The sequence below is a fragment of the Arvicola amphibius genome, chromosome 4 (assembly GCF_903992535.2).
Source record: "Arvicola amphibius chromosome 4, mArvAmp1.2, whole genome shotgun sequence".
In the NCBI taxonomy this organism is placed as follows: Eukaryota; Metazoa; Chordata; class Mammalia; order Rodentia; family Cricetidae; genus Arvicola; species Arvicola amphibius.
The window spans coordinates 38,554,519-38,581,772 of record NC_052050.1 but is presented as its reverse complement, the minus strand read 5'-3'; the positions used below and the strand labels follow the sequence as shown (position 1 = coordinate 38,581,772).

The 27,254-nt window shown below is 41.2% G+C and overlaps 2 protein-coding genes across 3 annotated transcripts in view; one reads left to right on the top strand and one right to left on the bottom strand.

Annotated features, from left to right (window-relative positions):
• Cct6b (chaperonin containing TCP1 subunit 6B) overlaps positions 1–23,447 on the bottom strand; it is a 45,160-nt gene extending 21,713 nt beyond the window's left edge. Inside the window, exons 1-7 of one of the 2 annotated variants that reach the window (XM_038328172.1) lie at positions 23,311–23,447; positions 21,490–21,553; positions 19,422–19,556; positions 12,458–12,631; positions 11,623–11,726; positions 1,122–1,232; positions 37–196 (exon numbers count right to left, since the gene is read on the bottom strand). In XM_038328172.1, the coding sequence (XP_038184100.1) occupies positions 37–196; positions 1,122–1,232; positions 11,623–11,726; positions 12,458–12,631; positions 19,422–19,556; positions 21,490–21,553; positions 23,311–23,447 (885 nt within the window). Of the gene's footprint in view, positions 1–36; positions 197–1,121; positions 1,233–11,622; positions 11,727–12,457; positions 12,632–19,421; positions 19,557–21,489; positions 21,554–23,239; positions 23,260–23,310 lie in introns of those variants that run through there. The other variant, XM_038328173.1, reaches the window with a different exon arrangement.
• Positions 23,448–23,584: 137 nt separating this feature from the next.
• Positions 23,585–25,197, top strand: Znf830 (zinc finger protein 830). The gene has a single exon (XM_038327299.1). It carries the CDS (start codon positions 23,600–23,602, stop codon positions 24,719–24,721), a length of 1,122 nt encoding a protein of 373 aa, XP_038183227.1. The 5' UTR covers positions 23,585–23,599; the 3' UTR covers positions 24,722–25,197.
• Positions 25,198–27,254: the final 2,057 nt, after the last annotated feature.

Here is a 27,254-nt window from a genome sequence, read left to right as displayed (position 1 = left end):
CAGTGACAAGCACTTCGGCTGCGAACTTCTTCTCACCTTCTGATTGATGACAACAAAGCCTTTATTGGACTCGGCACAGACTTTCTGCTTCAGGTCTATTATTTTCTGCACTCTATCTTCAATGAATTTTCTCTCGGCTTTTACCAATTTCTCTTTCTCTTCTACAGTCTTATAAAAGAAACCGGAGCTCACTTCTCTAAAGAATTAATAAGAACAAGTTAGTAAGCCAGAAATGGAGGCTAAGTAAGGCAAGAGGTTTACAAGTTTGAAGTCACCCAGAGCAATGCAAGTCCCTTTCTTCAGGACAAAAACAAAAACAAAAAAGAAAAAATAGAAAAAGCAAGTGAGGAGGGGTAGAAGGGAAAAAGAGATTACAAAACACCTTTAGAGAACAGGGAGCTGGGCACGGTGGCTCGCACTTGCTATCCCAGTACTCAGGAGACTGAGGCAGGAGGAGAGCTACAGGTACGAGACCAGCCTGGACTAAAAAGTGAAACTCCTGTCAAGAAAAGAGAGAGAGTGTGGGTGAAAGAAGGAGGAAGGGGGAGGGATATGGAAAAAATAATTTAAGAATTGGGGTTGGAAGCCGGGCGGTGGTGGCGCATGCCTTTAATCCCAGCACTCGGGAGGCAGAGGCAGGCGGATCTCTGAGTTCGAGGCCAGCCTGGTTTACAAGAGCTAGTTCCAGGACAAAAAAAAAAATTGGGGTTGGAGAGATGGCTCAGGCTAAAGGGACCTGACTTCAGTTCCCAGCAACAAGTCAGGTGGCTCACAGTTGTCGGCAACGTCAGCTCCAGGGCACAGATGCCCTCTTCGGGCCTCCTGGGGCACCTTTACTCACATGCACAGACCCATACATAGTACATATACATAATTTTTTTTTTTTGGTTTTTCGAGACAGGGTTTCCCTGTAGTTTCTAGAGCCTGTCCTGGAACTAGCTCTTGTAGACCAGGCTGGCCTCGAACTCAGAGATCCGCCTGCCTCTGCCTCCCGAGTGCTGGGATTAAAGGCGTACGCCACCACTGCCCGGCTACATAGACATAATTAAAAATAAATTTACAAAAAGGAAGAAGAAAAGTTAAAAGAGTTTCAAGTGTCATAAAGACAAACTGAGACGCACGTTTTCTCATACTCCAGTGAAACATTGCAAATGAGGATAAATGCATCTTGCACTTGCTTCTTCATGCTTGGATGACGGGCACCATGGTCCAAAACCAATCCTCGAATCAACCTATTAAAATCCAAAATGTTTCATGGAATACACATTCTAAAATTAGAATTTCAAAAGCTATTCAAAACTGGCAACAGCCAGGACACACATTGTTTCCTTGTATAACTTCAAACCTAACGTATAATTAGTAGAATTAGAGAAAAAAAATCTGTTTTAACGGTGTGACTGTAAGTCAAAATGAAAAGCCAATCCAGAATTATTCTCTAAGTTATACAGCTCAAAACAGGAATAGCTGATCAAATAATAAAAGGTAGGCACACAATGAATTTCTTAGGGATATTTGTTCAAAATAATTATATAGAATAACTAAAAATTGTTAACCTAAATGTCCAGCACAATAGGATATTGTTCAGCCAGTAATGGCCCAGAAATTCAGTGGTTATGAAAACTATGTAGTAACATGAAAAATATTTACAGGGATAGCCAATAACTACAGGATAACCCAGTGTATATTGTATGTCAAACATGATTGCAGCCATTCTTTTTTTTTTTTTTTTACTGTTGACAGTTAAAAGGAAATGTAGCTTGGTTCACAGAGCACATGTCTAGCATGCTTGAGACTCTACATTCTTTGATTCCCAGAACCACAAAAATAAATATATAAGAGTTGGAGAGAATGGCTCAGCAGTTGAGAACACTTGCTGCTCTTGTAGAGCAACTTTGGGTTCCCAGCACTCTTGTGGCACCTTACAACCAAGGGATCTGATGCCCTCTTCTGGCTTCTGAAGGCACTAGGCATGTATCTGATACACATACATACCTGCAGGGAAAACACCAAAAAAAAAAAAAACAAATTTTAAAATAAAAATAAACTAACTAGATTGGTAGGTAGATAGATGGAGGACCCTGAGGGTATGTCTAGACTTGGATGGGAGGAATAGATTATGGGACTCTTCTCAGTTTTCCAAATATACTTTTTCTAGAGTAATTTACAACTTTATCAAAGTCACTTGGCTGGAGAGATAGCTAGTGGTTAAGAGCACTGGCTGCCCTTCTAGAGGTCCTGAGTTCATTTCCCAGCACCCACACAGTAGCTCACAACCATCTAAAATAAGACCTGATGCTCTCTCTTCTGGCATACAGAGAATCTCAAATGACCGAAAAATATTTAAGGAATTGCATCAACATCAGGGAAGTGCAAATCAAATATTACACCTGTCAGAATGGTTAAGACAAAAAACACTGATGACAGCTTACGTTGGAGAGGATGTGGAGCAAGGGGAACACTCCTCCACTGCTGCTGGAAGTGAAAACTTGTACAGCCACGTTGGAAATCAGTATGATGGTTTTTCATAAAAGTGGAAATCAATCTACCTCCAGACCCAGCGATACCACTCTTGGGTATATACCCAAAGGATGCTCAATCATACCACAAGGACACCTGCTCAACTATGTTCATAGCAACATTATTCATAATAGCCAGTACCTGGAAACAACTTAGAAGCCCTTCAACCTAAGAATGGATAAAGAAAATGTGATACACTTATACAATGGAGTACTACTCAGCAGAAAAAAACAAGGAAATGTGCAGGCAAATGGATGAAACTAGAAAAAAAATTTAAAGAATTGTTTATTGTATGTGTGAGTGTGGGCATGTACATGCCACAGCATACATGTGGAGATCAGAGGACAACTTTGTGGAATCAGTTCTCACCTTCCATCTTGATGAGGCATGCTCACTCCTATTGCTTCTGCCACTGAGTTACATACTCCAGGCTAGCTAGCCCATGCATGCAGCTTTTTACATGGCTTCCAGGGCTCAAACACAGGTCATCAGACATATATACAGCTACACTTTACCTGCCCTCTCCTTGGCCTGTAAGAATCTTTTTTGAGTATGTGTGGTGCTAGGGATTACACCAAGGTCCTGTACATTTTAGATCATTTCTATCATCTAGCTATACTCCCAGCCCCTTAACAATTACTTAGACCCAATATTTGCTATGTACTAAAGAATTACATTTTTAGCTAGGCATAGTAGCACACATCTACAATACCAGTACTTGGAAGGCATAAACAAGAGGATTGCCACAAGTTTGAAGTAAGCCTAGTCTACACAGTGAGTTGTAGTTCTGTTAGCTACAGAGTAATATCTTGTTGGAAGAAAAGAAGGAAGGAAGGAAGGAAGGAAGGAAGGAAGGAAGGAAAGAAGGAAGGAAGGAAAGAAAGAAGGAATGAAGAAAAGAAAGAAGGAAGGACATTTTTTAAAGTTCAACATAGATATAAAGGAGTCTTCAAGTTTCTAATCTAACTAGAATACTCTAACTCACAAATAAAGACCTTATTTAGGAAAAAACTATACATTCACTATTCTTTACCTTTCATGCTTACTCTCTCCTCATAGAAACCATCCCATCACCACCTCCACAAGTCCCCACCAGTCTCCAGTTCTTCACAACAAAGAATTCTCCTCCTCCATTCCCAAATCCCCTTCCAGCCCAGAATGCTGTCCTGTTTCACTTCTCTTGCCTACAGCTACACTCTGATTGTCTGCATTTGCAGTTCCACCTTGTATTAGCAAGCGTTCTCTAGAGAAAAGGACCAAAGAACCCATGATTTGAATATATTATTTAAAGATTTTATGAAGTCAGTGTTAAAATAGGAACAACAACAAAAGAAAAACAACGGCAGAATCACGCCTGAGAGCTGGAAACCCAGCAGTTCTTGATTCTGAAGAATGAGTACCTCAACCAGGTGTTGTGGCACACACCTTTAGTCTCAGCACTCGGGAGGCAGAGATGAAGGGATCTCTGTAAATTTGAAGCCATCCTTATCTACAGAGAGAGTTCCAGGACATCCAGGGCTACACAGAGAAACTCTGTCTCAACCTCACCACCAAAAAAAAAAAAAAGAAGGAAATCAAAGAAATGAAAGGAAGGAAGGAAGGAAGGAAGGAAGGAAGGAAGGAAGGAAGGAAGGAAGAAATAGGGAGGAAGGGAGAGAGAGAGACTGAGTGCCTCAGTAGTCAGAGTGATTCCACAATGACTCTCACTGAGGGGGAAGAGAACAACACTGGGTACCTTAACATTTCCACTCTGGTATTAGAAGCTCAAAAGGGTCCTGGGAAGCCCCTGACCCCAGTCCAGGACAAAAGCATGGAAATAGCTTCTGATATTAGCCAAGAATCAGCAGTTGCAACAAGAGGGCAAATTGACTCTGGGGGAGAGGGAAGTCAACCAAAAGGATGGATGGCTTTCCTTCTGACACACCCTTTCATCTGCACTGCTACCAGAAGGTGCCACCCACAATCAGGGTGAGGCTTCCGACATCAATCAAGGCAATCAGGACAGTTTTTTAGAAGGGGCTCCCTGCTCAGGTGATTCTAATTAGTGTCAAGTTGACATCAAAACCGACCACAGTACACCTCGTTTCTCACCCTTCTCTCCTGGGCTTGCCCTCAGTCTGACGTCCATCTCTGCCTCTTTACTGAATCAATGTACCGATCAATTTCCAGTTCCCACCACTATACTTCAACACCGCTGACTCTGCTGGGATACCGAGACACCACTCTTTGACTCCCCACCTCCATGATCACCCATTCTCCATCTCCATTGGTGAATTTTTAATCTCTTTTCAAATTCTAAACATTGAAGTTTCCAAAGTTCAGGGTTTTAAAAAAAACTGATTGAGTCAATATATTAAAATAGTTGATTTAGGCAGTTGCAATGGTAACTTCAGCCTCCACTCCCTGCTCAATAGTGATGGAAGTAATCACTTAACGATCTCAGAACTGTGTAAGTCATTCAGTTACCATAGATTCTTATCTGAAATCGATCCCTGTCTTAGAACCTGGACCACAAGGGGTTTTCTTGTAGTGGTTACTGTTATACTAGACGTGAACTGATCCTTTCACTTCAGATTCTTTTCCTCTGCATCTCTGATCAAATCAGAAACATCACATCATGGCTGGTAAGGGGATTTGAATGTGATGGATCACTGCTTCCAGTTCTATGGTTATCTTTCTTGGGTTTTTTGTGGGGGTTTTTGGAGATTTATTTATTATGTATACAGTGTTCTGCCTGCATGTATCCCTGCACACTAAAAAAGGGCATGAGATCTCATTATAGAGGGTTGTGAGCCACCATGTGGTTGCTGGGAATTGAACTCAGGTGTAGAGTCTGTCCTGTCTGGTCCTGCAGCTGTTCAGTCCCAAAGAAACACACAAAGGCTTATATTAATTATATTGTTTGACCTGTTAGCTCAGGCTTATTATTAACTAGCTCTCACAACTTAAATTAACCCATAATTTTTATCTTTGTTTAGCCACATGGCTTGGTTCCTTTTTTTCAGCTCAGCATTTTCATCTTGCTTCCGCTGCATCTGGGTGGCAACTGCAGACTGAGATGCCACATAGCTGCCAAAGGAGAAAGATGCCAGAACCTTACTAGTAGGCCACAGCCTCGTGGTGATTCATAGATTAATAGAAATGGGTTAATTTAAGATAACAAGAGCTAGATAGGAATATGCTTGAGCCATTGGCCAAACAGTGTTGTAAGTAATATAGTTTCTGTGTGATTATTTGGGTTTGGGTGACCGGAAAAACCAAGGTGCAGTCTCTGTTTATGCTAAGGACCTCTGGAAGAACTGTCAGTGCTCTTAACCTTTGAGCCATCTCTCCAGCCCCCACTTTTGGTTTTTAATGTGTATACATTTTGTCTGCATGTAGCGTCTGTGCACCATGTACATGTAATAACAGCAGAGACCAGAAAAAGGCGCTAGATCCCCTAGAACTAGAGTTACAGACAGTCGTGGGCTACAAAGTGAGTGCTGGGAATTGACCCAGGCTCCTAGCCACTGTGCCATTTCTACGGCCCCCTTGCTGGCAAATTCAGAGATTCACTTCCACTACTCAGCATCACAAGAAAGTGTCATACAATATATTGCTGAGAGAAAATCAAAATGTAAAATTCAAAGGACAGGTTTTCCTGAATGTGTATCACCTTCACACCACTGTAAAGCTGAAGAACCATCAGAATCATCTAGAATTGTAAGCCTGGCTTTAGGCCCAATAAAAACACCAAAAGGTGAAAAACGAAAGCAAATCAACATTTGACAGTGTGCCTCCAGCCAACTACGAGTAGAGGAGATCTACAAGACAAACAGTGAGCAGAGGAAAATACAACAATGCTCCTTGTCTGAAGGAGGTTCCTCGGCTTCATCTCTGGTCTTGGTGACCCACTGTCACATCAGAGTTACATTAACAAGGAAATCTGTGAACTTGCAGAGTCATTCACGGAGGGAAAGGAAGGTGAAAACGAAGAAACTGAGCGGAACGCGTTAGCTCCAGGTACACAGGAAAGGGCCAGGGAGAAAGAGGCTGAACAGTAGCTGTACCATTTAGACAGCCGCTGGGAACCCTGGCAAATATCTCCAGCAAGTAAGCTGGAGAGAGCGGCAATCTCAAGTGGAAGCTGAGATGTAAAAAGCCATAAACATCAAAGCAAGTTGGAATTATGAAGATAAATCTTTGCAAACACAGTATGAAATAGCAGTAGTTACCAAGTGGATTTTAAAGAACAGTAACAATATGCTTCAGGAAGGAGTAAATGGGGATACGACCCAGAAAAGATATTAAGATATTAAGGATAGACTCCTATAAGTTACTATAATTACATAATATCTGCTAATCGAAAAATAGTAGAAGTGTGAAATTTGCAGATTAGTAGAGGGGAAAAATACAATGATGAAGCCAATAAAATGAAAAGTCGATTAAAAGAAACATAGGACAATGGGAAATAAATAAAAAGTAAAAAGATAGATTTGAAATCAAACATACTCATAACAATGTTAAATGTAATAAATTAGTTATTTCAATTGAAATATAAAGACTACCCGATTAAGAATTTCTACTTGGCCCCATAGATCACTTACAAAAAATAATCTTCTAAAATATAAGGACAAGAAAATTGAAAGAAAAACAAAAAATATGACAGGCCTATACTAATAAAAAGAAAGCTGGTGGGAACTGGAGGGATGGTTCAGTGGTTAAGAGCATGTGCTGCTCTTTCAGAGGATCAGGATTCAGTGCCCAGGACCCATGTGGTAGATAACAAGATTCTGACACCCTCTTCTGACCTCTACAGGCCCCGGATATGCATATGTTCCACATACATGCATGCAGACAAAACACTCATAAAATATAATTTTTAAAAAATCTTAAATGAAAACATATTCATAGTTGAGTATATGCCTTTAATCCCAGCATTAGAGAAGCAGAGACAGGCATATCTGAGTTCAAGGTCAGCCTGGTCTACAGAGTTCCAGAACAGCTAGGGCTACACAGGGACACACTGTCTTGAGCCTCCCACACAACACCACCCCCCAAAAAAAACTTAAAAAGAGAAAACTGGTATAGAAACTGTATCAATATGGAATAGATTCTACTTTTAAGACATTTCTAAGTAGATCTGGTGGCTCAGGTCTGTAATCCCAGATACTTGAGAGGCTGAGACAGGGGAATCAGAAACCAAGGCCTACTTTGGCTACAGAGTGATTCGAGGCCAGCCCTCATAAATTAATTAGATCCTATCTCCTAATAAAAATTAAGAGAAGAGGGATGGAGTTATAACTCAGTAGTAGAACATATGCCCAGCATATGCAAGAGCCTGGCTCAATCCTCAATACTGGAATAAAAAGATATTAGAGAAAATATGATCTCTTAATACAGGCACAAAAAGTTCATTGTGTGAGGGACATATGCTATATTAAAAGCTGGCCACACCTAAAGCTGGGCATGGTGACATAAACCTGTAATCTCAGCACTTAGGAGACTCAGGCAGGAGGAGGATCCTATATTAAAGGCTAGTCCAGAGTACTTAGCAAGACCTTGTCAAACAAGAGAAGCAACAAAATTCCTGTATGCACCTAATAAGACAGTTTTGGTTTTTTGTTTCTCTTTGTTGAGGATAGAACTCAGGGCCTTTAAGATATTAGTCAAGAGCTCTATGCTTAGTTACATCTCCAGGCCAAGATAGTCTCAAAATATATAAAATTGCTAGGCATAGTGGCATAGGCTTTAATCCTAGCATTCAGGAAGCAGATAGAGCTCTGTGAGTTCGAAGCCAGCCTGTTCTATATAGTGAATTTCAGGATAGCCAAGGCTACATAGATAGACCTTATTTAATATGCATTTAACACATATTAAAGCTGTCAAAAGTAAATCTATGATGATATTGTTATATTTAAAGATATCAACATGTCTCAGTAATTGGCAAAATAAGCAGTCAGAATATCAATAAGGACACTGAAGGTCTGAACAACAGCATTAACAAAATTGATCCCTTGATAGAAAACTGTACCTCGCAACTCCAGCATACCTTCTTTTTCAAGAGCATAAAACATTAAAAATAAATTCTCTTAAGTCAAGCATGGTAGCTCACATCTGTAATCCTAGGACTCATGAGACTGAGGCAAGAGGATTACTGTGAGCTTAAGGCCAGCCTGGGCAGTAAATGTAAAACTCTGCCCCTGAAAAACAAACCATAAAATAAACTAATTAAGTGACTCTATACTTAAGCCTTAATGCAAATCTCAACCAATTTCAAAGTAGTGAAATATTATAGAATGTATCCCTTACCATTATATAATTAAACTAGAGTCAATAACTAAATTATTCTATATATTTTGAAATTAAGACACATGTTGAAAATTGAAATTAAAAATCATTTTAAATGTATTACATTTTCCAACAATCCTCAGCCAGTTTGTCTGCCAGTGGGACCAAACCCACACCCTTAGGAAAGCATGCAAAAAAAAAAACAAACTCACTTTTAAGCCAACTTTTCTTGACAACAAATAACTTCTGCAGATATATAAAAGGAGATGCAGAAGGGAAAAAGCAAAGAGGAGACTGGATGCGCCTTTAAAGCAGCAGTTCCCAACCTGTGGATTGCAAACCCTCTGGGAGTCACGTATCAGATCTCCTGCCTATCCGATATTTACATTACAATTCATAGCAGTAGCAAAATTACAGTTATGAAGTAGCAAGGAAACAATGTTATGGCTGGGGGTCCCCACAACATGAGGAGCTGTGTTAAAAGGGTCACAGCGCTAGGAGGCTGAGATCCACTGCAAAGCAGATCAGCAGAAGAGTGAACAAACGGGCAGAAGAACGGCCTGAAACCAGGGACCGAACAGGAGGCGCTGCTCCAAAGGCAGGCTGCACTGCTGGGCTCGAGTCATGCCTGTAATCCCACAGCTTGGGAAGCTGAGGCAGGAGGACTGCCACAAACTCCAGACCAGCCTGGGCCACAGAGACTTTGCCTCCAAGAGAGGTTCACCTCGAGGCTGCTTTCTATCACTCGTGTCTGCACTTTTTTTTTTTTTTTTTTTTTTTTTTGGTTTTTCAAGGCAGGGTTTCTCTGCAGCTTTGGAGCCTGTCCTGGAACTAGCTCTTGTAGACCAGGCTGGCCTCGAACTCACAGAGATCCGCCTGCCTCTGCCTCCCGAGTGCTGGGATTAAAGGCGTGCGCCACCACCGCCCGGCTCGTGTCTGCACTTTTAACACTAATCTTGCCCTTAAGATAGTCCTGTTATACCTAACGCACTCCTCAGTAAAATCTTTGGAAGGCGAAGAAGAAAGAAACTATCTTAAAAGTAATAAAAATCATATGCTTGTAATTTTGGCACTCTGGAGGCCAAGACAAAAGGATTAGAAGTTCCAGGGTAGCAAGCTAGAAAATGGGAGCCAGTCTCAAAGGCAAAAATAAATGAATAAAATAAAAGTGAAGGTGTGTAATTAAGTAATACTGAGGAAAGCAGAGAGCTAAAAATGAATGACCTGAGCGCTGTTTCAATAAAACAGAAGGAGCAAAAAGCTCCCACTCCCCATTAACCAAAAGTCAAAAAATTAAAGAGAAAGGCCTTATGAAACAAAACAAAAACAAACAAAAAGCCTGGGGAAAATGAGAGGGAAGGTGGGCAGAGAGAATGGGAGTGAAGTAAATCCTTCAAACAGGATCTTTATGACCATTTTGTTCCAAAATTTGAAGATTCAGAAGAGACAGGCAAATTCCTAGAAATACTCATGATTCAAAAAGAATGTAGAAAACCTAACTGATCCTAAGGAAATGATGTAAGCTGTATATGGGCTACGGAGATAGTGTTTGTAACCCAACCAAAATTAAACTCACTGGAAATACTCAAACATCAAAACTGAACTATGAAGTAAATACATAATATATTAAGGAGTTATACTATTTTAGAGGTATATTAGTTAATATTGATAATATCTATACTATAGCTATTTCTAAATAAAATATTTTAAAGTGAAATATTATTTCAAGATTTGCTTCAAAATGATCTCAGTTAGTCCTAGCACATGGGAAGCAGGAGAATCTCGAGTTCAAGTCTGGGCTATGCAGTGAGGCCTCATCTCAAAGGCGAGAAAAATTATCTGTAAGGAGTAGGTTTAAAAGGAGAAAAGGGAAGATGGAGAAGGGAAGTATACAGCTGAAATTAGACTGAAAACTGATAAAGATAAAAGCCAGAGGTGCATGAGAGACCTCTGCTCTTTGTTTATATATATTTTGGGGTTAAAACTTCTAAATAACTAAGTCCGCAGTCATCATTGCTCCTCTTGGCCCTCACCTCAGCCCTTACTGCTGTCTCCTCACCTGTGCTGCAGGCACCCTGATCACTCCAAGCCCATCTCTACTTCCAGGTATTTTCAATTAGTATTTTCTCTGCTTAGAAGGTTCTTTTTTGACATGGCCAGCTCCCCTGCTTCATTAGAGGCCTCTTAACTTTGCAGTTCATTTTCTGATCAGAATGATTTTCTCTGAATGCTATAAAATCGCACACGAAGCCAGGTGGTGGTGGTGCACGCCTTTAATCCCAGCACTCGGGAGGCAGAGGCAGGGGGATCTCTGTGAGTTCGAGACCAGCCTGGTCTACAAAAGCTTAGTTCCAGGATAGGCTCCAAAGCTGCAGAGAAACCCTGTCTCGAAAAATAAAAATAATTAAACAATTAAAAAACACTCATGATTCTGTTCCAGCCTCCAGTGGATTAGGTTGATTAGAACTGTAACCATCTCGAGGAGAGTGTGTTTGGCTTACTTCTCATTTCAACACTGGAAGTGATGGGCCCACTGTAGCTAACTCATATTTAAATGAACACATTGATGTGGGGTAAAACTAATGAAAGTACATTTGAAGAAAGCCAAATATTTCAGAACTTAGGTATTGCCAAAATGTGGCTGAGGAGATGGCTTAGCAGCTAACAAACCTGAAAACCTGAGTTTGGTCCCTGGAATACACAAACTGCTTAGGGAGATCTTCAAGCTGTCATTTAACCTCCACAAGCACAAGCATGCTGTGGTACACACACACACACACACACACACACACACACACGAGGGCAAGGGAGTATTGTAAATTTTATGCAATTTACTGTGTATCTGTTTCTGACTTGTGCCTCATCTCCACGATTTCCACCATGAAGAGATCAATAGGGAGACCTGGTCTTCTAATAGCCAGGACAGAATCCACCACAGCCTGAAAGAGAAGCATACAAGGGGCATATTACCCAGACTAAAAGAAACTTCTTGTCCAAGTGACCTATCACCAGACTAGTCAGGGAAAGGACTTCAAGCTTCAAAGTCAAAGGCATGGCCACCAAGTGCCACACTTGGCACACTTGTGCCTGTTTCACATGGCACTGCCTCATGAATTTGGTTATTGTGAATTCCTTGTTCCTGATTTTGAGTTTGAGGAGAAACAGCAAAGCTGAGGAACAATAATATAAGCAAATAATAACCACTGGATACAAAGTCGCCAGAACTGCCTAGGCAGTTTTGTCTTTACATTGCATATAGTTTGCCTTTAGAAGTAAATCAAATAAACATGAGAATCTTATATATCAGGTCAATCTTGCCTCATTAAAGCAGAAACCCTAACTACAAGGCAACTGCCAAAACAGCCTGCTCATGTGTCACCTGCTATAATCAAATATGGACCCTTAGGTTTAGCTGAAGACACTGTCCAAGAGCTTCCACGAGAGATATGCCACGAGAAGTGAACCTCTCCCAGCTTTCAAGTCATGTAAGCACTAGCGTGACACCTTGGGGAAATTAAAAATACTGTTGTGATCGACTGAATTTTAAAGGCTTGCCTTCTTCTTTGATATTTCTGAAAAGTCATGTGCAGTATGTGGTTGTCTTGTAGAAAAAAGAAGAGTATCACCACATGTCTGGCTATCCTTGCTAGACAACCGTTGGATCATATACCTCTGTTAACACGTCAGCCAGTTCAGCATGAACTTTCGTTCGCAGGGATGTTCTAGCCACATCTAAGAGGATTTCCCTCTTCATCTCCTTTTCTACTTTAATTTCATCCAGAACTTCAAGTGCTTTCGTCTTTGCAGCATCAAATCCTTCAGCTATTATTCTAGGGTGCAGGCCCTGGTGTAGCAACATAAATAAACAAATTACACAATAAAGATGCAAAACAAACGTTAGCTATGCTCTCTTAGTAACAAGCATGGTAAAATGTGACCCACAGTGATGGCACTAATGTGATTATGTATTATTCATAAATTATTTCTCGGGCTTTATATCTGAAAAAATCTTTTAAAATGTATATGAGTGTTTGCATGTATGTATATGTACCATATGTACACACAGAGGTCAGAAGATGGAGTTGGGCCCCTGAAACTAGAGTCATGGATGATTTTGAGTTACCATGAAGGTTTTGGGAACCAAACCCAGGTCCTCAGCAAGAACAACAGGTGCTCTTAGCCACTGAGACATCATTTCAGTCCCTCAAAGAAGTTTGAGCCTACAGAGCAGTTGCCAGCACACGCACACACACTCACACACACACACACACAAACTATAAATGAATTCACTCATTTAGAGGGAGGATCTTGACGCATGCATAATTCAGTCTGGCTTCAAATTCACAATCTTTTTTTAATTGATTTTATTGAGCTATACATTTTTCTCTGCTCCCCATCCTTCCTCTCCCCTCCCCTTCAACCCTGTCCCATGGTCCATATGCTCCAAATTTACTCAGGAGATCTTGTATTTTTCTACTTCCCATGTAGATTAGATCCATGTATGCCTCTCTGAAGGGCTTCATTGTTGTCTAGGTTCTCTGGGATTGTGAATTGTAGGCTTATTTTCTTTGTTTTATGTCTAAAAATCACTTATGAGTACATATAATATTTGTCTTTCTGGTTTTGGATCACTCAATATGTTTTCTAGATCCATCCATTTACCTACAAATTTTAAGATGTCATTATTTTTTTTCTGCTGTATAGGACTCCATTGTGTAAATTCACCACATTTTCCTTATACATTCTTCGGTTAAGGGGCATTTAGGTGGATTCCAAGTTCTGAGTATGACAGACAATGCTGCTATGAACACAGCTGAGCACATGTCCTTGTGGTACGATTGAGCATCCTTTGGGCATATACCCAAAAGTGGTATTGCTGGGTCTTGAGGAAGGTTGTTTCCTAATTTTCTGAGAAATCACCATACTGATATCCAAAGGGGCTGTACAAGTTTACACTTCCACCAGCAATGCAGAAGTGTTCCCTTTACCCCACACCTCTCCAGCATAAGTTGTCATCAGTGGTTTTTTAAGTATTTATTTATTTATTTATTTGTTTATTATGTATACAATATTCTGTCTGTGTGTATGCCTGCAGGCCAGAAGAGGGCACCAGACCTCATTAAAGACAGTTGTGAGCCACCATGTGGTTGCTGGTAATTGAACTCAGGACCTCTGGAAGAGCAGGCAATGCTCTTAACCTCTGAGCCATCTCTCCAGCCCCATCATCAGTGTTTTTGATCTTGGCCATTCTTACAGGTGTAAGATGGAATCTCAGAGTTGTTTTGATTGGCATTTCTCTGATGACTAAGGATGTTGAGCATTTCCTTAACTGTCTTTCAGTCATTTTAGATTCCTCTGTTGAGAGTTCTCTGTTTAGGTCTGTACCCCAATTTTTATTGGATTATTTGTTCTTTTGATGACCAATTTCTTGAGTTCTTCATATATTTTGGGAACCAGTCCTCTGTCTGATGTGGGGTTGGTGAAGATCTTTTCCCATTCTGTAGGCTGCTGTTTTGTCTTGTTGACTGTGTCCTTTGTTTTACAGAAGCTTTTCAGTTTCAGGAGATCCCATTTATTAATTGTTTCTCTCAGTGTCCGTGCTACTGGGGTTATATTTAGGAAGGGGTCTCCTGTGCCAATACATTCAAGTGTATTTCCCACTTACTCTTCTATAAGGTTCAGTGTGGCTGGCTTTATGTTGAGGTCTTTGATCCATTTGGACTTGAGTTTTGTGCATAGTAGATATGGATCTATTTTCATTCTTCTACAAGCTGATATCCAGTTATACCAGCACCAATTGTTAAATGTGCTTTCTTTTTTCCTTTTGATTTTTTTTGCTTCTTTATCAAAAATCAGGTGTTCATAGGTGTGTGGATTAATATTTGGGTCTTCAATTTGGCTCCATTGGTCCTCCTGTCTGCTTTATGCCAGTACCAGGCTGTTTTCAGTACTGTAGCTCTGTAGTAGAGTTTGAAGTCAGGGATTGTGATGCCTCCAAAAGTTCCTTTTTGTACAGGATTGTTTTGGCTCTTCTGGGCTTTTTGCTTTTCCATATGAAGTCAAGTACTGTTCTTTTGAGGTCTGTGAAGAATTTTTCTGGGATTTTGATGAGCATTGCATTGAATCTGTAGATTGCTTTTGGTAAGACTGCCATTTTTACTGTGTTAATTCTTTCTGCCCAAAAGCATGGGAAATCTTTCCATTTCCTGGTGTCTTCTTCAATTTCTTTCTTCAAAGATTTAAAGTTCTTGTCATATAGGTCCTCCACTTGCTTGGTTAGAATTACTCCAAGATATTTTATGCTATTTGTGCTATTGTGAAGGGTGATGTTTCTCTGATTTCTTTCTCAATCCATTTATTATCTATGTAAAGGAGGGCAACTGATTTTGAGCCCACCCAAGAAAATGCCATTACCAAACCATGCTTAACTCTGTTTTGTTTTTTATTGTTGTTGTTTTTTGGGGGTTGTGTGTGTGTGTGTGTGTGTGTGTGTGTCTAGAATTTCTTCCCAAACTCTCTCAGGTTTTAAATGGATTTTAGTTGGCCACATGAGTGCCAATTTGTTGTAAGGAGGCCGCATGTTTGTTTCCCAGCTGCCTGGCAGCTCAGACCCAAAATAATTACACAGAAAACTATATTATTTAAATCACTGCTTGGCCCATTAGCTCTAGCATCTTATTGGCAAACTCTTACATCTTAATTTAACCCATCCCCATTAATCTGTATATCACCATGTGGCAGTGGCTTACAGGGTAAAGTTCCGGCATCTGTCTCCAATGGGGCTACATGGCTTCTCCCTGACTCCACCCTTCTTTCTCCCAGCATTTGGTTTAGTTTTCCCCACCTACCTCTATTTTCTGGGCAGGCCCAAGACAGTTTCTTTATTAACCAATGGTATTCACAACATATAGAAGGGAATCCCACCACTTGATTTTCTCGAAGAACCAACTCTTTGTCTCATTGATTCTTTGTATTGTTTTCTTTGTTTCTATTTTGTTGATTTCAGCTCTCAATTATTTCCTGCCATCTAGTTCTCCTTGGTGAGTTTGCTTTTTTTGTTATGGAGTTTTCAAATGTTCTGTTAATTCTCTAGTGTGTGATTTTTCCAGCTTCTTTATGTAGGAATTTAGTACTATGAACTTTCCTCTTAACACTGCTTTCATTGTGTTTCATAAATTTGGGTATATGGTGTGGTCATTTTCATTGAATTTTAGGAAGTCTTTAATTTCTTCCTTTATTTCTTCCTTGACCCATTGATGCTTCGGGTGAGCATTGTTTGATTTCCATGTGTTTGTGGGCTTTCTGGAATTAGTGTTGCTGTTGAATTCTAATTTTAAGTCGTGGTGATCTGATAAGATACATGAGGTTATTCCAATTTTTTTAATATTTTGTTACCTAGTATGTGGTCATTTTTTGCGAAGATTCCATGAGGCTCTGAAAAGAAGGTATATTCTTTTTATGTTTGGATGGAATGTATGCAGAAGAAGGATGAATTCTGTTTTTGTATCCAATCTGTTAGCCTGTGTCCAAATTCACAATCTTCCTGACTCAGCTTCCCCAATGCTGAGAAAAAAATGTGTGTGGCATATTGCTTAGCACAACAATCAAAGTATTTTTTCAAAAGCTACAACTATATCTAAGCATAAAATATTCCTTTAAGTGCAGAGGGAAGAGGCTGCACAAGTGGACTTTGAAAAAAGTGCACCACAGTATTTGCTCAGATAGCCAGCTCATGCCTCCAATAGAATACATTCAGAACACCACAGAACTTCTGTTGTAGTATTGCCAGAAATTAATAACCTGAGCCTAATCATGAGGAAATGGGCAATATCAAGTGAGGCACTTTCTACAAAATAGCTGGCCTATGCAACTTAAAAGTAGGAATGTCAGCCAGGTGTGATGGCACACACCGTTAGTCCCAGAACTTGGGAGGCAAAGGCAGGTGGATCTCTGTGAGCTCAAGGTCAGTCTGGTCTACATAGTGAGTTCTTGGTCAGCCAGGGATATACGGAGAGACCCTGTCTCAAAAATAAGTAGCAATATCAGGATTGGGGAGATGTCTCAGGAGTTAAAAGCACTTGCTGCTCTTACAGATAACCTGGATTCAATTTACAGAGCCCACGTGGTGGCCTACAATCATCCACAATTCCAGTTCCAAGGGATACAATGTAGTCTTCTGAATTCAAAGGACACCAGGCATGCATGTGATTGGCATACACACATGTCGACAAAACATGCACATACATAAAATAAAAATAAATCTAAAACACTTTCAAGTATCGATTCCAGTCCAGCAAGATGGCTCAGAAGGTAAAGGTACTTGCCACCAAGAGGGACAACCTGAGTTTGCTCAGGGCCCACATAGGAAGGAAAGAACTGACTCTCACAGGTTGACCTCTGACATCCACATATAACTAATACGAGTAATTTTTTAAAGTAACAATGCCATGAACAATAAACGACACTTCAGGAACTAAAGGGATGTGACAACTAAACACAATGCATTACCCTAGAGCTCCCTTTCTCTGGGAAAGCCACTCTTAGGACAAGTGGTGAAATTTGAAAGAAATATGTAGATTGGATAACAGGATTCTCTGTAGCCGTTGATGCGAAGATTAATTTCCTGTTTTATACACAAATACTGTGACTATAAATGAGAATTCAGTGATTTTTCTAAAAATTATGCTAAGTATTGGGAGTACATGGCTGTAACCCCAGCGCTTGGAGGACTGGAGCAAGAAGGTGTGAGTTAGAAGTCAGTCACATCCACACAACAAATCTGAGACCAGACTGAGCTACACAGTGAAACCTGTCTCAAAACAAAAACAAACAAACAAAACAATAACAACAAAACAGAAGAAGAAAGTCACACTGAAAGTAGGACACATTGCAGCTTACTCTCACCATTCAGAGGAGAAGGAATAAGCAGCACCGACTTCCTCTGATTGTTTCACCTTCAAGATCCAACTTAGAAGGAAGCCGTATTACACTTAGAGACCAAAAGAGCCTGGGTATTTGATGGTTAGTTGAACTTTGAAATTTACCGGCCACAGACCCTACCTTATCCCTCACTGTTCTCTTGTGTGAAATGATGATTTCTGCATAATTAAGACAGTTTTAGTCAAATTTCCAGTATTTAAGCCTAATCATTCTAAATGAGATAAGTTACAGGCACGGAATAGAAAATGCCCAGTACTAAATGGAACATAAAGAAGCCAGACTTTCCACTTTGACCAGGTTATACTTTGCCAAGATAGTCTCTGAATAAGAGGGAGCACTCAAATAATTAGTATCTGACTAAGAGGGAGCACTCAAATAATTATAGAAAAGGCATCTGCAACGTTGAGGAAAGAGCACGACTGGGCAAAGGCACAGACACAGAAATGTGAATGACGACTCGACAGGCCAGTGAAGAGATGAGCGCAGAGGGGTGCAGGAAAGATGGACTAGCAAAGTGAACACAGGCACAAGGTGAAAACCCTCCAGTAATCTTTCCCCAGTTAATTTTAAAGAAACATAATTTTGTTTCAACTTTAATAGTAACATTTTCTTTTGTAAGCATGATTCATGGGTACATGGGAAGTTTTCTTTTTTTAAACCTTTCTATACATATTTAAATATTTATATTTTAAAATATTTATTTATTTATTCATTTGTTTATTTATTTATTTATTATGTATACAATATTCTGTCTGTGTGTGCCCGCAGGCCAGAAGAGGGCACCAGACCTCATTACAGATGGTTGTGAGCCACCATGTGGTTGCTGGGAATTGAACTCAGAATCTTTCGAAGAGCAGGCAATGCTTGTAACCTCTGAGTCATCTCTCCAGCCCAAATATTTATATTTTTAAAAGTATATAATTGCAATAAAAGTGTGAGAGCCCAGTTTTGGATCCATTCCATCTTGACTAAAGATCAGAGTTCAAACCTATTCTTGCTCTCAATAAACAATAGGATGTTTGACCAAAGGTGTGGCTACTGAGAGCTTTGCTCCTAGAAGACCAGACAACAGGATGTTTGCCTTTGGGCATGATTACTAGGTGTTTTGAGATGTAAAGAGGTAATTATGCTTGCTTGTTTCTTATGTCATGGGAGTCTTGTGCCCTCCCCTCTAGATTGGGGTATAAAAGGGCTGTGAGTGAATAGCTCGGGGCTTTTTTACAGCATTCACTGCTAGCCCTCCGGACTCTATCTTCGGTCACTTGTCTATTTCTCTCCCCAATCCTCACTCCCCTTCTCAGGAACGTATGGACCAGCAAAACCTCAGTCCCAGCAAAAAGGCCATTATTTTGGTGGAAAATAAAAATCAGTTCCCACTTATGACTACCTAAGATTATCTTTTTTTTAAAGTCCATTTTTTAAAAAGATTTATTATGTATACAGTATTCTCAGTACTCTGCCTGCATGTATGCCTGCAGGCCAGAAGAGGGCAACAGATCTCATTACAGATGTTTGTGAGCCACCATGTGGTTGCAGGGGAATTGAACTGGGGATCTTTGGAAGAGCAGGCAGTGCTCTTAACTGCTGAGCTATCTCTCCAGCCCCCTAAAATTATCTTAATTACAATGAGTTCTTATTCTCTAAAATTAAACTTAAAAAAAAACTTTCTTTGAAATAGTATGAAATTTTAATACCTCAGAAATGTAAAGATCAGCTTGCTTGAGCAATTCCCCAATGATCAGGACATTGGAGGTAGTGCCATCTCCTGTGACTTGGTCCTGGGCTGCTGCTACTTTCGCTATGATGGAAGCTGTTGGGTGCTGAATTTGCTGGAAAAGGTAAACACTGATTTTAAAAGACAGGGACTATGATAAAGAAGGCCACTAAACCCAAGACAACCCAAGGGTCAATAGTAAAATTAAGAAACAAACTTCATGTTGCACATTTACAAGTTTTACATTATCAATATTTAGTAAATGTCAAATCCAAAATTTTAAAGTTGAGAATTAATGAGGTTTGAACATTTTATGAACGTCTTTGCTTAAAAATGCAATGACATTTACAAGAAAAGATTAAGCCCTTCAATCTCAAAGATGAATACATATATGAAAATGGCAAAGGACTTTTTCTTTTTCCATGATTAAAAAGATTATAATGAAGTGCTCAAAAAAGATGCTATTAATTTGTAAGTATCCCTAAGCTATTAGACTCTATAAACATTTAAAAACAGTCAAATTTCATTCTGTTGATGTCTAGTCCAACAACCATATCTCAAGAATGTAGTTTTTAGCTGACAGCCTTATCTTAAAAATATAAATTGTGAGCCAGGCATGGTGGTACCTGCTTTTAATCCTAGCACCCAGGAGGTAGAAGCAGGTGGATCTCTGTGAGAAAGGCCAGCCTGGTCTACAGAGTGAGTTCCAGGACAGTCAAAGATACACAGAGAAACCCTTTCTTGAAGAAAAAAAAATAAACACACACATACATACATACAAATTGTGGAGGGATGGGAAACTGTGATTGGTATGTAAAATAAATTTAAAAGTTAATAAAAAATACAAATTGTGGTGCCAGTAGTGGTGCATACCTTAATCCCAGCACTTGGGAGGCAGAGGCATGCAGATCTCTGTGAATATGAGACCAGTCTGATCTATAGATTGAGTTCCAGGACAGAAAGGGCTACATAGAGAAATCCTATCTCAAAAAAAAAGATAAAAGAAAGAAAGGAAGGAAGGAAGGAAGGAAGGAAGGAAGGAAGGAAGGAAGGAAGGAAGGACGAACTGTGGGACTAGAGAGAGCGCTCAGTCATTAAGAGTATGCTCTGTTCTTCCACAGAAGTGGAGTTTGGTTCCCACCAACCACAACAGGAAGCTTACACTTGCCTTAAGTCCAGCTCCAGGGAACCTGATACCCTTTCCTGGCCTCATCAGACACCAGCATATACGTGGCATACAGTCATCAGACAGACATTCATACGAGTAAAATTTAAAAAGCAATGAATCTTTAAAACTACAAACTGTAAGGTTGAAGCTATCCCTTAGTAGTAAAGAGCACTTACCTAGCACATGAGAGGGCCCAATGCTCAATACCTAGCATTGCAAATATTATTTTAAAATTTTTTCAAGACAAGGCTTCTCTGTGTAGTTCTGGATGTCCTGAAATTCACTCTATAGACCAGGGTGGCCTCAAACTCAGAGATCCACCTGCCTCTACCTCCCAAGTGCTGGGATCAAAGGTGTACACCACCAAGCCTGGCTAAATTTTTTTCTTTCATTTTACGTGCACTGATGTTTTGCCTGGATGCATGCCTGTGTGAGGATGTTGGGTCCCCTGGATCTAGAGGTACAGACAGTTGTGCGTGCGTTGCCATGTGGGTTCTGAGCACTGAAGCTGGGTCCTCTGGAAGGACAGCCAGTGCTCTTAACCACTGAGTCATCTCTTCAGCCCGCAAAACGATCTTTAAATAAATAAACTTGCATATGACATACAAAGTGTACCTTCCCCCGCCCCCCGCAATGCTGAAGCTAGAATCTTGTACATGCTAGGGTAGTGCTCTACCACTGAGCTGCATTCCCGACCTTTGTGCCACATTTTTAATTAAGGCTTATAAATTTTATTAAAGGCAGCAGCAGATGGGCATTGTATCGAATGCCTGAGTCCAACACTCAGGAGCCTGAGGCAGAATTATGAGTTTGTGGCCAGTCAGGGTTACACAGGCAGATCCTGTCTCAGAAACGAAAACGAAGAAGAGCATTAGCTCACCATTTCATGAAGCAGTACATTGCCATCTTTTGTGAGTTTGATATCACCTGCCCCTGAAACAAGCCTGTTCAAAGAACAATGGTACTTATTAACTCCACAAGTCAAGACTCAAAAAAAACATTCACTCCTAATTCTTGCCATCCACTGTTCTAAACCCAGATGACTGGGCTTGGAAACTCCACATCAAATAGGGTGATACTGTGGTAATGGCTGCCACTTGCAGCCCCTAGAATTATTTCTCCCAGATGACCTTATAGTGATTTCATTCCAAGTGGAGCATTTATGGGCTTAGAGAGTAGTTGATGGGTCATAAACATTGCCTAATGAAAAGTATAAAACAATGCACAAATCTGCAAATTTCCTGTACGTTTTTATTTTGGTAAATGTCATAATTCAGTCACTGAATTTAGTTGCTTCATCCTTGCATTCATTAGATGCACCAAGCTCTGCCAATTCCACAATTTAGAATACCTTTGAATCTTGGCCCCTTCTCTCCAATTTTATTATCATTTCTAGACTGCTTAGATAGCCATCTTGTCTCCAAATTTGAATCAATTCTTTGCACTATATTTTTCTAAAAGGCAATGTGACTTAGTTTCCTGATCGACAACCCTTCAATGATTTTATGTTCTCCACCATCTTCAAGGTAAAATTCAAAGTAATTTAACAGTAACATAATTGGCCTTTCCCAAACACTCTTGTTCCAACGACAATCATTCCCACAGCAGGTCTTCCAGTCCCCTTAATGCATTATAATGTTTGTTTCTGAGGGATTTACATCCTTTCACCAGCTGCCCAACTCATTCTTCTACAACTCGGATCAAATATCACCTGTTATTTGAGAGGTTTTTTTCCTTCAGCCATTAGTAATTGGACCCCTTTCCTCTGTAAAATCGTTTGCATCTATATATAATTGACCCACCGGTCACTACCATGTCCTTGAGATGCTATCTCAAGAGCTGCAGAGATGGCTCAGCAGTTAAAAGCACTTACTGTTCTCGCAAAGGATCTGATCTTGGTTTCCAGCACCCATATCAGATGGCTCACTCAAGTTTGGGGGATCTGACACCCTCTGACCTCTGGGGGCGTCTGCACACATCTCATGCACGTAAATTCAGATAGGTGCACACATATAAAATAAATCAATCTTTTTTTTTTTTAAGAAAAGAATAGAAACTCTCTCATTTGTTTTCCCAGCATCTGATGTTAAATGGCCTCGTTTACTATTAATGTTTGTTTGCTCATTCCTCTCGGGGTGCCACTTGGCTAAGAGACCTTTTCCTCTCCCCGCTCTCTTTTCTTCCTGTGTAAAACAATGGTGCTAAATAAATGTATGTCCAAATGGATGGATAAATATAAAGAACTCTAGGTACAGAGAGTTGCAGGAACTTGACTACTAAGTACTAACAGATGATGAAACTTGAGTGTGAACCTAAGCCTGCCTAGCTCCAAAGCCAGTACACCACACTGCCAAGTCACAACCATCCTGTCTACGGTGGGGCTGCAGTCCAACGTTTGCTGAGCGCGCGCACAAGGTTAAATACATGCCCAAAAAGAGAATGGTGCAGGAAGCTCCAGAAGCGTTAAAGGCTTAACGTTTACAGGGAGCCACGGTACGAATAGCTGTTTATGACCCTAGTGAAAAGGGGAGGGGGTGCCACGGCTACTGGTGGGGCCTTTTCTCTTGGGCGAACAGGCTGAAGATCTGAGAGCAGAATGCGAGAGGGAAGAAAACTGCAGCTTTGTTCGCAGGTCTTCACTGAACATCATCGGCCCCAGAGGGCGCCGCGACAACCCACACACACCCTAGCGGCTTCTCACATTTTTAGCGCGCCCTTAGGACCCAAGCTGGGCCGCAGCACATCCTGCAGCCCTCGGGCGGCGCACACATTCACAGCCAAAGCCGCCTGGCTGCGCGTCACCTCAGCCCCAGGGTTGGCGAGTTTGATCGCTGCCATGATTCAACGGTCCAGCCCCCAACCTGCCGACTCGGAACCCTGGCGCCACGCCCACACTCCTGAGCTTCGGCCAATCGGCCCCATAACAGGAAGTGACGCTATCACGCCTCGCCAGTTCGGAAGCCAGAACCGCCTGACTCCCTGACGCAAACATGGCGTCCTCCGCCTCTGCTGGGACTCCGGCGGGGAAACGGGTGGTGAATCAGGAAGAACTGAGGCGGTTGATGAGGGAGAAGCAGCGCCTGAGCACCAACCGGAAGAGGATAGAATCCCCGTTCGCCAAGTACAACCGTCTGGGGCAGTTGAGCTGCGCACTTTGTAACACTCCGGTCAAGAGCGAGCTCCTGTGGCAGACCCATGTTCTGGGAAAGCAGCACCGGGAGAGAGTAGCCGAGCTGAAAGGCGCCAAGGGAGCAACCCAAGGCCCGTCGGCTAGCGCAGGGCCTCAGCCCATCAAGAGGAGAGCGACGGATGTGGAGAGCCAAGACACCAAGAGAGCCAAGGCCTCCGTGGGACCTCAGGTACAGCCCTCCACCTCGGCCTCGTCTGCCAACTTTGAGAAATCGGGAAAGGAGGCCGCTAGGGCAACCTCCAGTAAACCTTCTGGACTCGGTTTACTCCCTGATTATGAAGATGAGGAAGAGGAGGAGGAGGAAGAAGAGGGGAGTGGAGGAGGAAAGAGGGACAGCAGCAAGCATTTTACAGATGCACAGGGCAAAGACAAAGAACACTCGCTTGTCCCTCCGAGGGAGACAACAAGCAATGTGCTGCCAAACGATCCCTTTAATACAAACCCTCCCAAGGCCCCCTTGGTTCCTCATTCAGGGTCCATTGAGAAAGCAGAAATACACGAAAAAGTGGTGGAAAGGAGAGAGAACACCGCCGAAGCATTACCAGAAGGGTTCTTCGACGACCCTGAGGTAGACGCAAAGGTGCGGAAGGTTGATGCCCCAAAAGATCAGATGGACAAAGAGTGGGACGAGTTTCAAAAGGCCATGAGGCAAGTCAACACGATTTCCGAAGCTATAGTTGCCGAAGAGGATGAGGAGGGGCGGTTGGACCGGCAGATTGGAGAGATTGATGAGCAGATAGAGTGCTACCGTCGAGTGGAGAAGCTGCGGAATCGCCAGGATGAGATAAAAAACAAACTTAAAGAGGTTCTGACCATAAAAGAGTTGCAGAAAAAGGAAGAAGAGAATGTGGACAGTGATGACGAGGGAGAATTGCAGGATTTGCTGTCTCAGGATTGGCGGGTGAAAGGGGCTTTGCTGTAAGGTTTTGAAGATCCAAGTTGTCCATCATTCTCGGCTGCCCCGTAAAAAAAGTGCTGTGTCCTAGTACTTGGGTTACTCGGTCCTTGGGTACCCTGAGTTGTTGGTATAAAATAAGCCACTGAGCAGTAATTCTTTGGGGAAGGTACTGCGGTGCTATTTATTGTCAAGTATAAGAGGTAAAACAGTTTGTGACATTTTTGAAATTATAACCGCAAATTGCCAACTTTTTCGTGTTTACAGGCATAATGTTAATTTTTTTCAGTTGTAAAATCTTAAATTGTAAATACTGTACGTAGCAAAGTATATATTTACATAAAGTCTAGTTTGAAACTTATAAATAGAAATCAGACAAAAAAGACACACGTTTATATGACCTCGATGTACATATATATTTTTGAGCCTTAAACTCCAAGGGTTGGTACTTTGGGGAGATTATTTTTAAAAGGCTACTCATAAACATATATATTTTTCTTAAATTGGTGAATGAGTATTTTGTTTTCAAAAACATACTTCGTGGCCGGGCGGTGGTGGTGCACGCCTTTAATCCCAGCACTTGGGAGGCAGAGGCAGGTGGATCTCTGTGAGTTCGAGGCCAGCCTGGTCTACAAGAGCTAGCTCCAGGCCAGGCTCTAAAAAAGCTGCAGAGAAACCCTGTCTCGAAAAACCAGAAAAAGAAAAAAAAAAAAAAAAAAAAAAAAACATACTTCGTGAGATCACTGAGAAAAACATGTCACAAATGCCCAGCCTGCTTAGGCCAACATTTGTTTTGACAGTGGAAATATTCCTAACAGACAAGACCAATGATTGTGAAGTGAAGGTCTGTATCACCTGTGAAACTTCTGATTATGCGTGGACTGTCAAATCACCTATGAAGCTTTAGTATCTGAACCTTAGCCGTAGATTCCATAAATGGGGTTCAGATGACAGTATTCTCAAATGTTCCCAGGTTATTCTAATATATGCCCAGGTTGGAGAGCAGCTGCCCTATGTCCAGATCTGTTTCTCTATTTTCTCAGGATTTGTTTTCCTCCAACATGGTCTGTAAATTTGCTGTACTCCCTGCCCCTGGTGGTGCTAGGCACCCTATCCAGGGCCATGGGAACACTAGGCTTGTACCTTTTATTTCTACCCCCATTGAGTCTGAAGCTTGATTTTTGCGGTAAATTAGGCTTGTGTTTACAGGTTCTTTCAGTTGTAGGAAGACGTTTATGTTGCTTACGGAAGCAGTGGCAGTGGCCTTACAGTAGCTGTTGATAGCTTAAAGTACTCCTCACTTTGGAGGGCGAGATGTTCAAAAGGAGAACAAATAGCAGTGTTTAATCTACAGTGTGTTCAAATTTAATAATAGCTAAGACATACTGTTCTAAGTATAAGCCAGACAGGACCCCAAGTACTTTTCACATAGTAACCCATTGTAGTTCCGACTCTATAGGGGGAAGCACCAAGGAAAAGGGTCTGGAAAGCCTTGAGAACTGGATGTGGTGACTCACACCCGATACCCTCGGCTTTCGGGAAGCTGTAGGAGATGGCTGAAGTTTGGGAACAGGCGGACTACATGGCAATGCCATGTCTAAATTGAAAAAAAAAAAAAAGCCTTTAATTCTAAATAATTGCTCCTACAGGGACTGGGAGATTATGTGGAAACTACTTCAAAAGTAAAGTGACTGAGACTGGTTAGTTATGGACTATGTGGGGGAAAGTAACAATTTCTCGGGAAGAGCTAACATTTCAGTGATTGGAAGTAGAAGAAAATAAATGTAGAAGGAATAAGGATAGGATGCCAAAGGATGTTCTTCTAGATATGGCTATCAAGAAGACTGTCTGGCGTGGTATGTGCCACACATCATTAGTAATCATGCTGCCTGTGACACCAAGTCTGAATTCTTTATCTGCCTACTGATTAGCGATAGCCATTTCAGTTTGGTAATCACAAGGGGTGAACCTGACCCAGTTTTTAGTTCTTTCTGCATGCAAGAAAGTAAAGGTGAGTAATGACCCGTAGGAGCACCTTCATTAGACATTCGAAGCTGGGCATGGTGGGGCATATCTGTAATTCTAGCACTAGGAAGGGCTGAGGCGGAAGGATTCCTGCCATTTTGAGGCCATATATTTGACAGGAAGATGATATCTCAGAAAACAAAAGTGCAAAAATATAAACTATTAAATCTAGTAACCATTTTTAAAAGAAACAGGTGAAGTTAGTTTCAGTGTTTTTATTTACCCTGCTATCTCTAAAATGTTCAGTTTCAGTAAGTGATCTTTAAAGACTACTGAATACTTTTGCATACATTGGTGAAATCTTGAGTGTATCTAACAACATACACATTGTAAGGCCACTGTTGGTGACTAAAGGCTTCCTTAAAGGACAGCACAGATCTAAAAGTTACGGAAGTGAATAAAAGAAAACATGCTGAGGAAGTAGTAGCAAAAGGTAAATTCTTGGCATCAGTGGAGGTTAAGATGTGAAAAGATAGTGTGCGTGTCTCTGTGTGGAGGTCACCCAACATAGGTACTGGGTAACAAACTCAGGTCC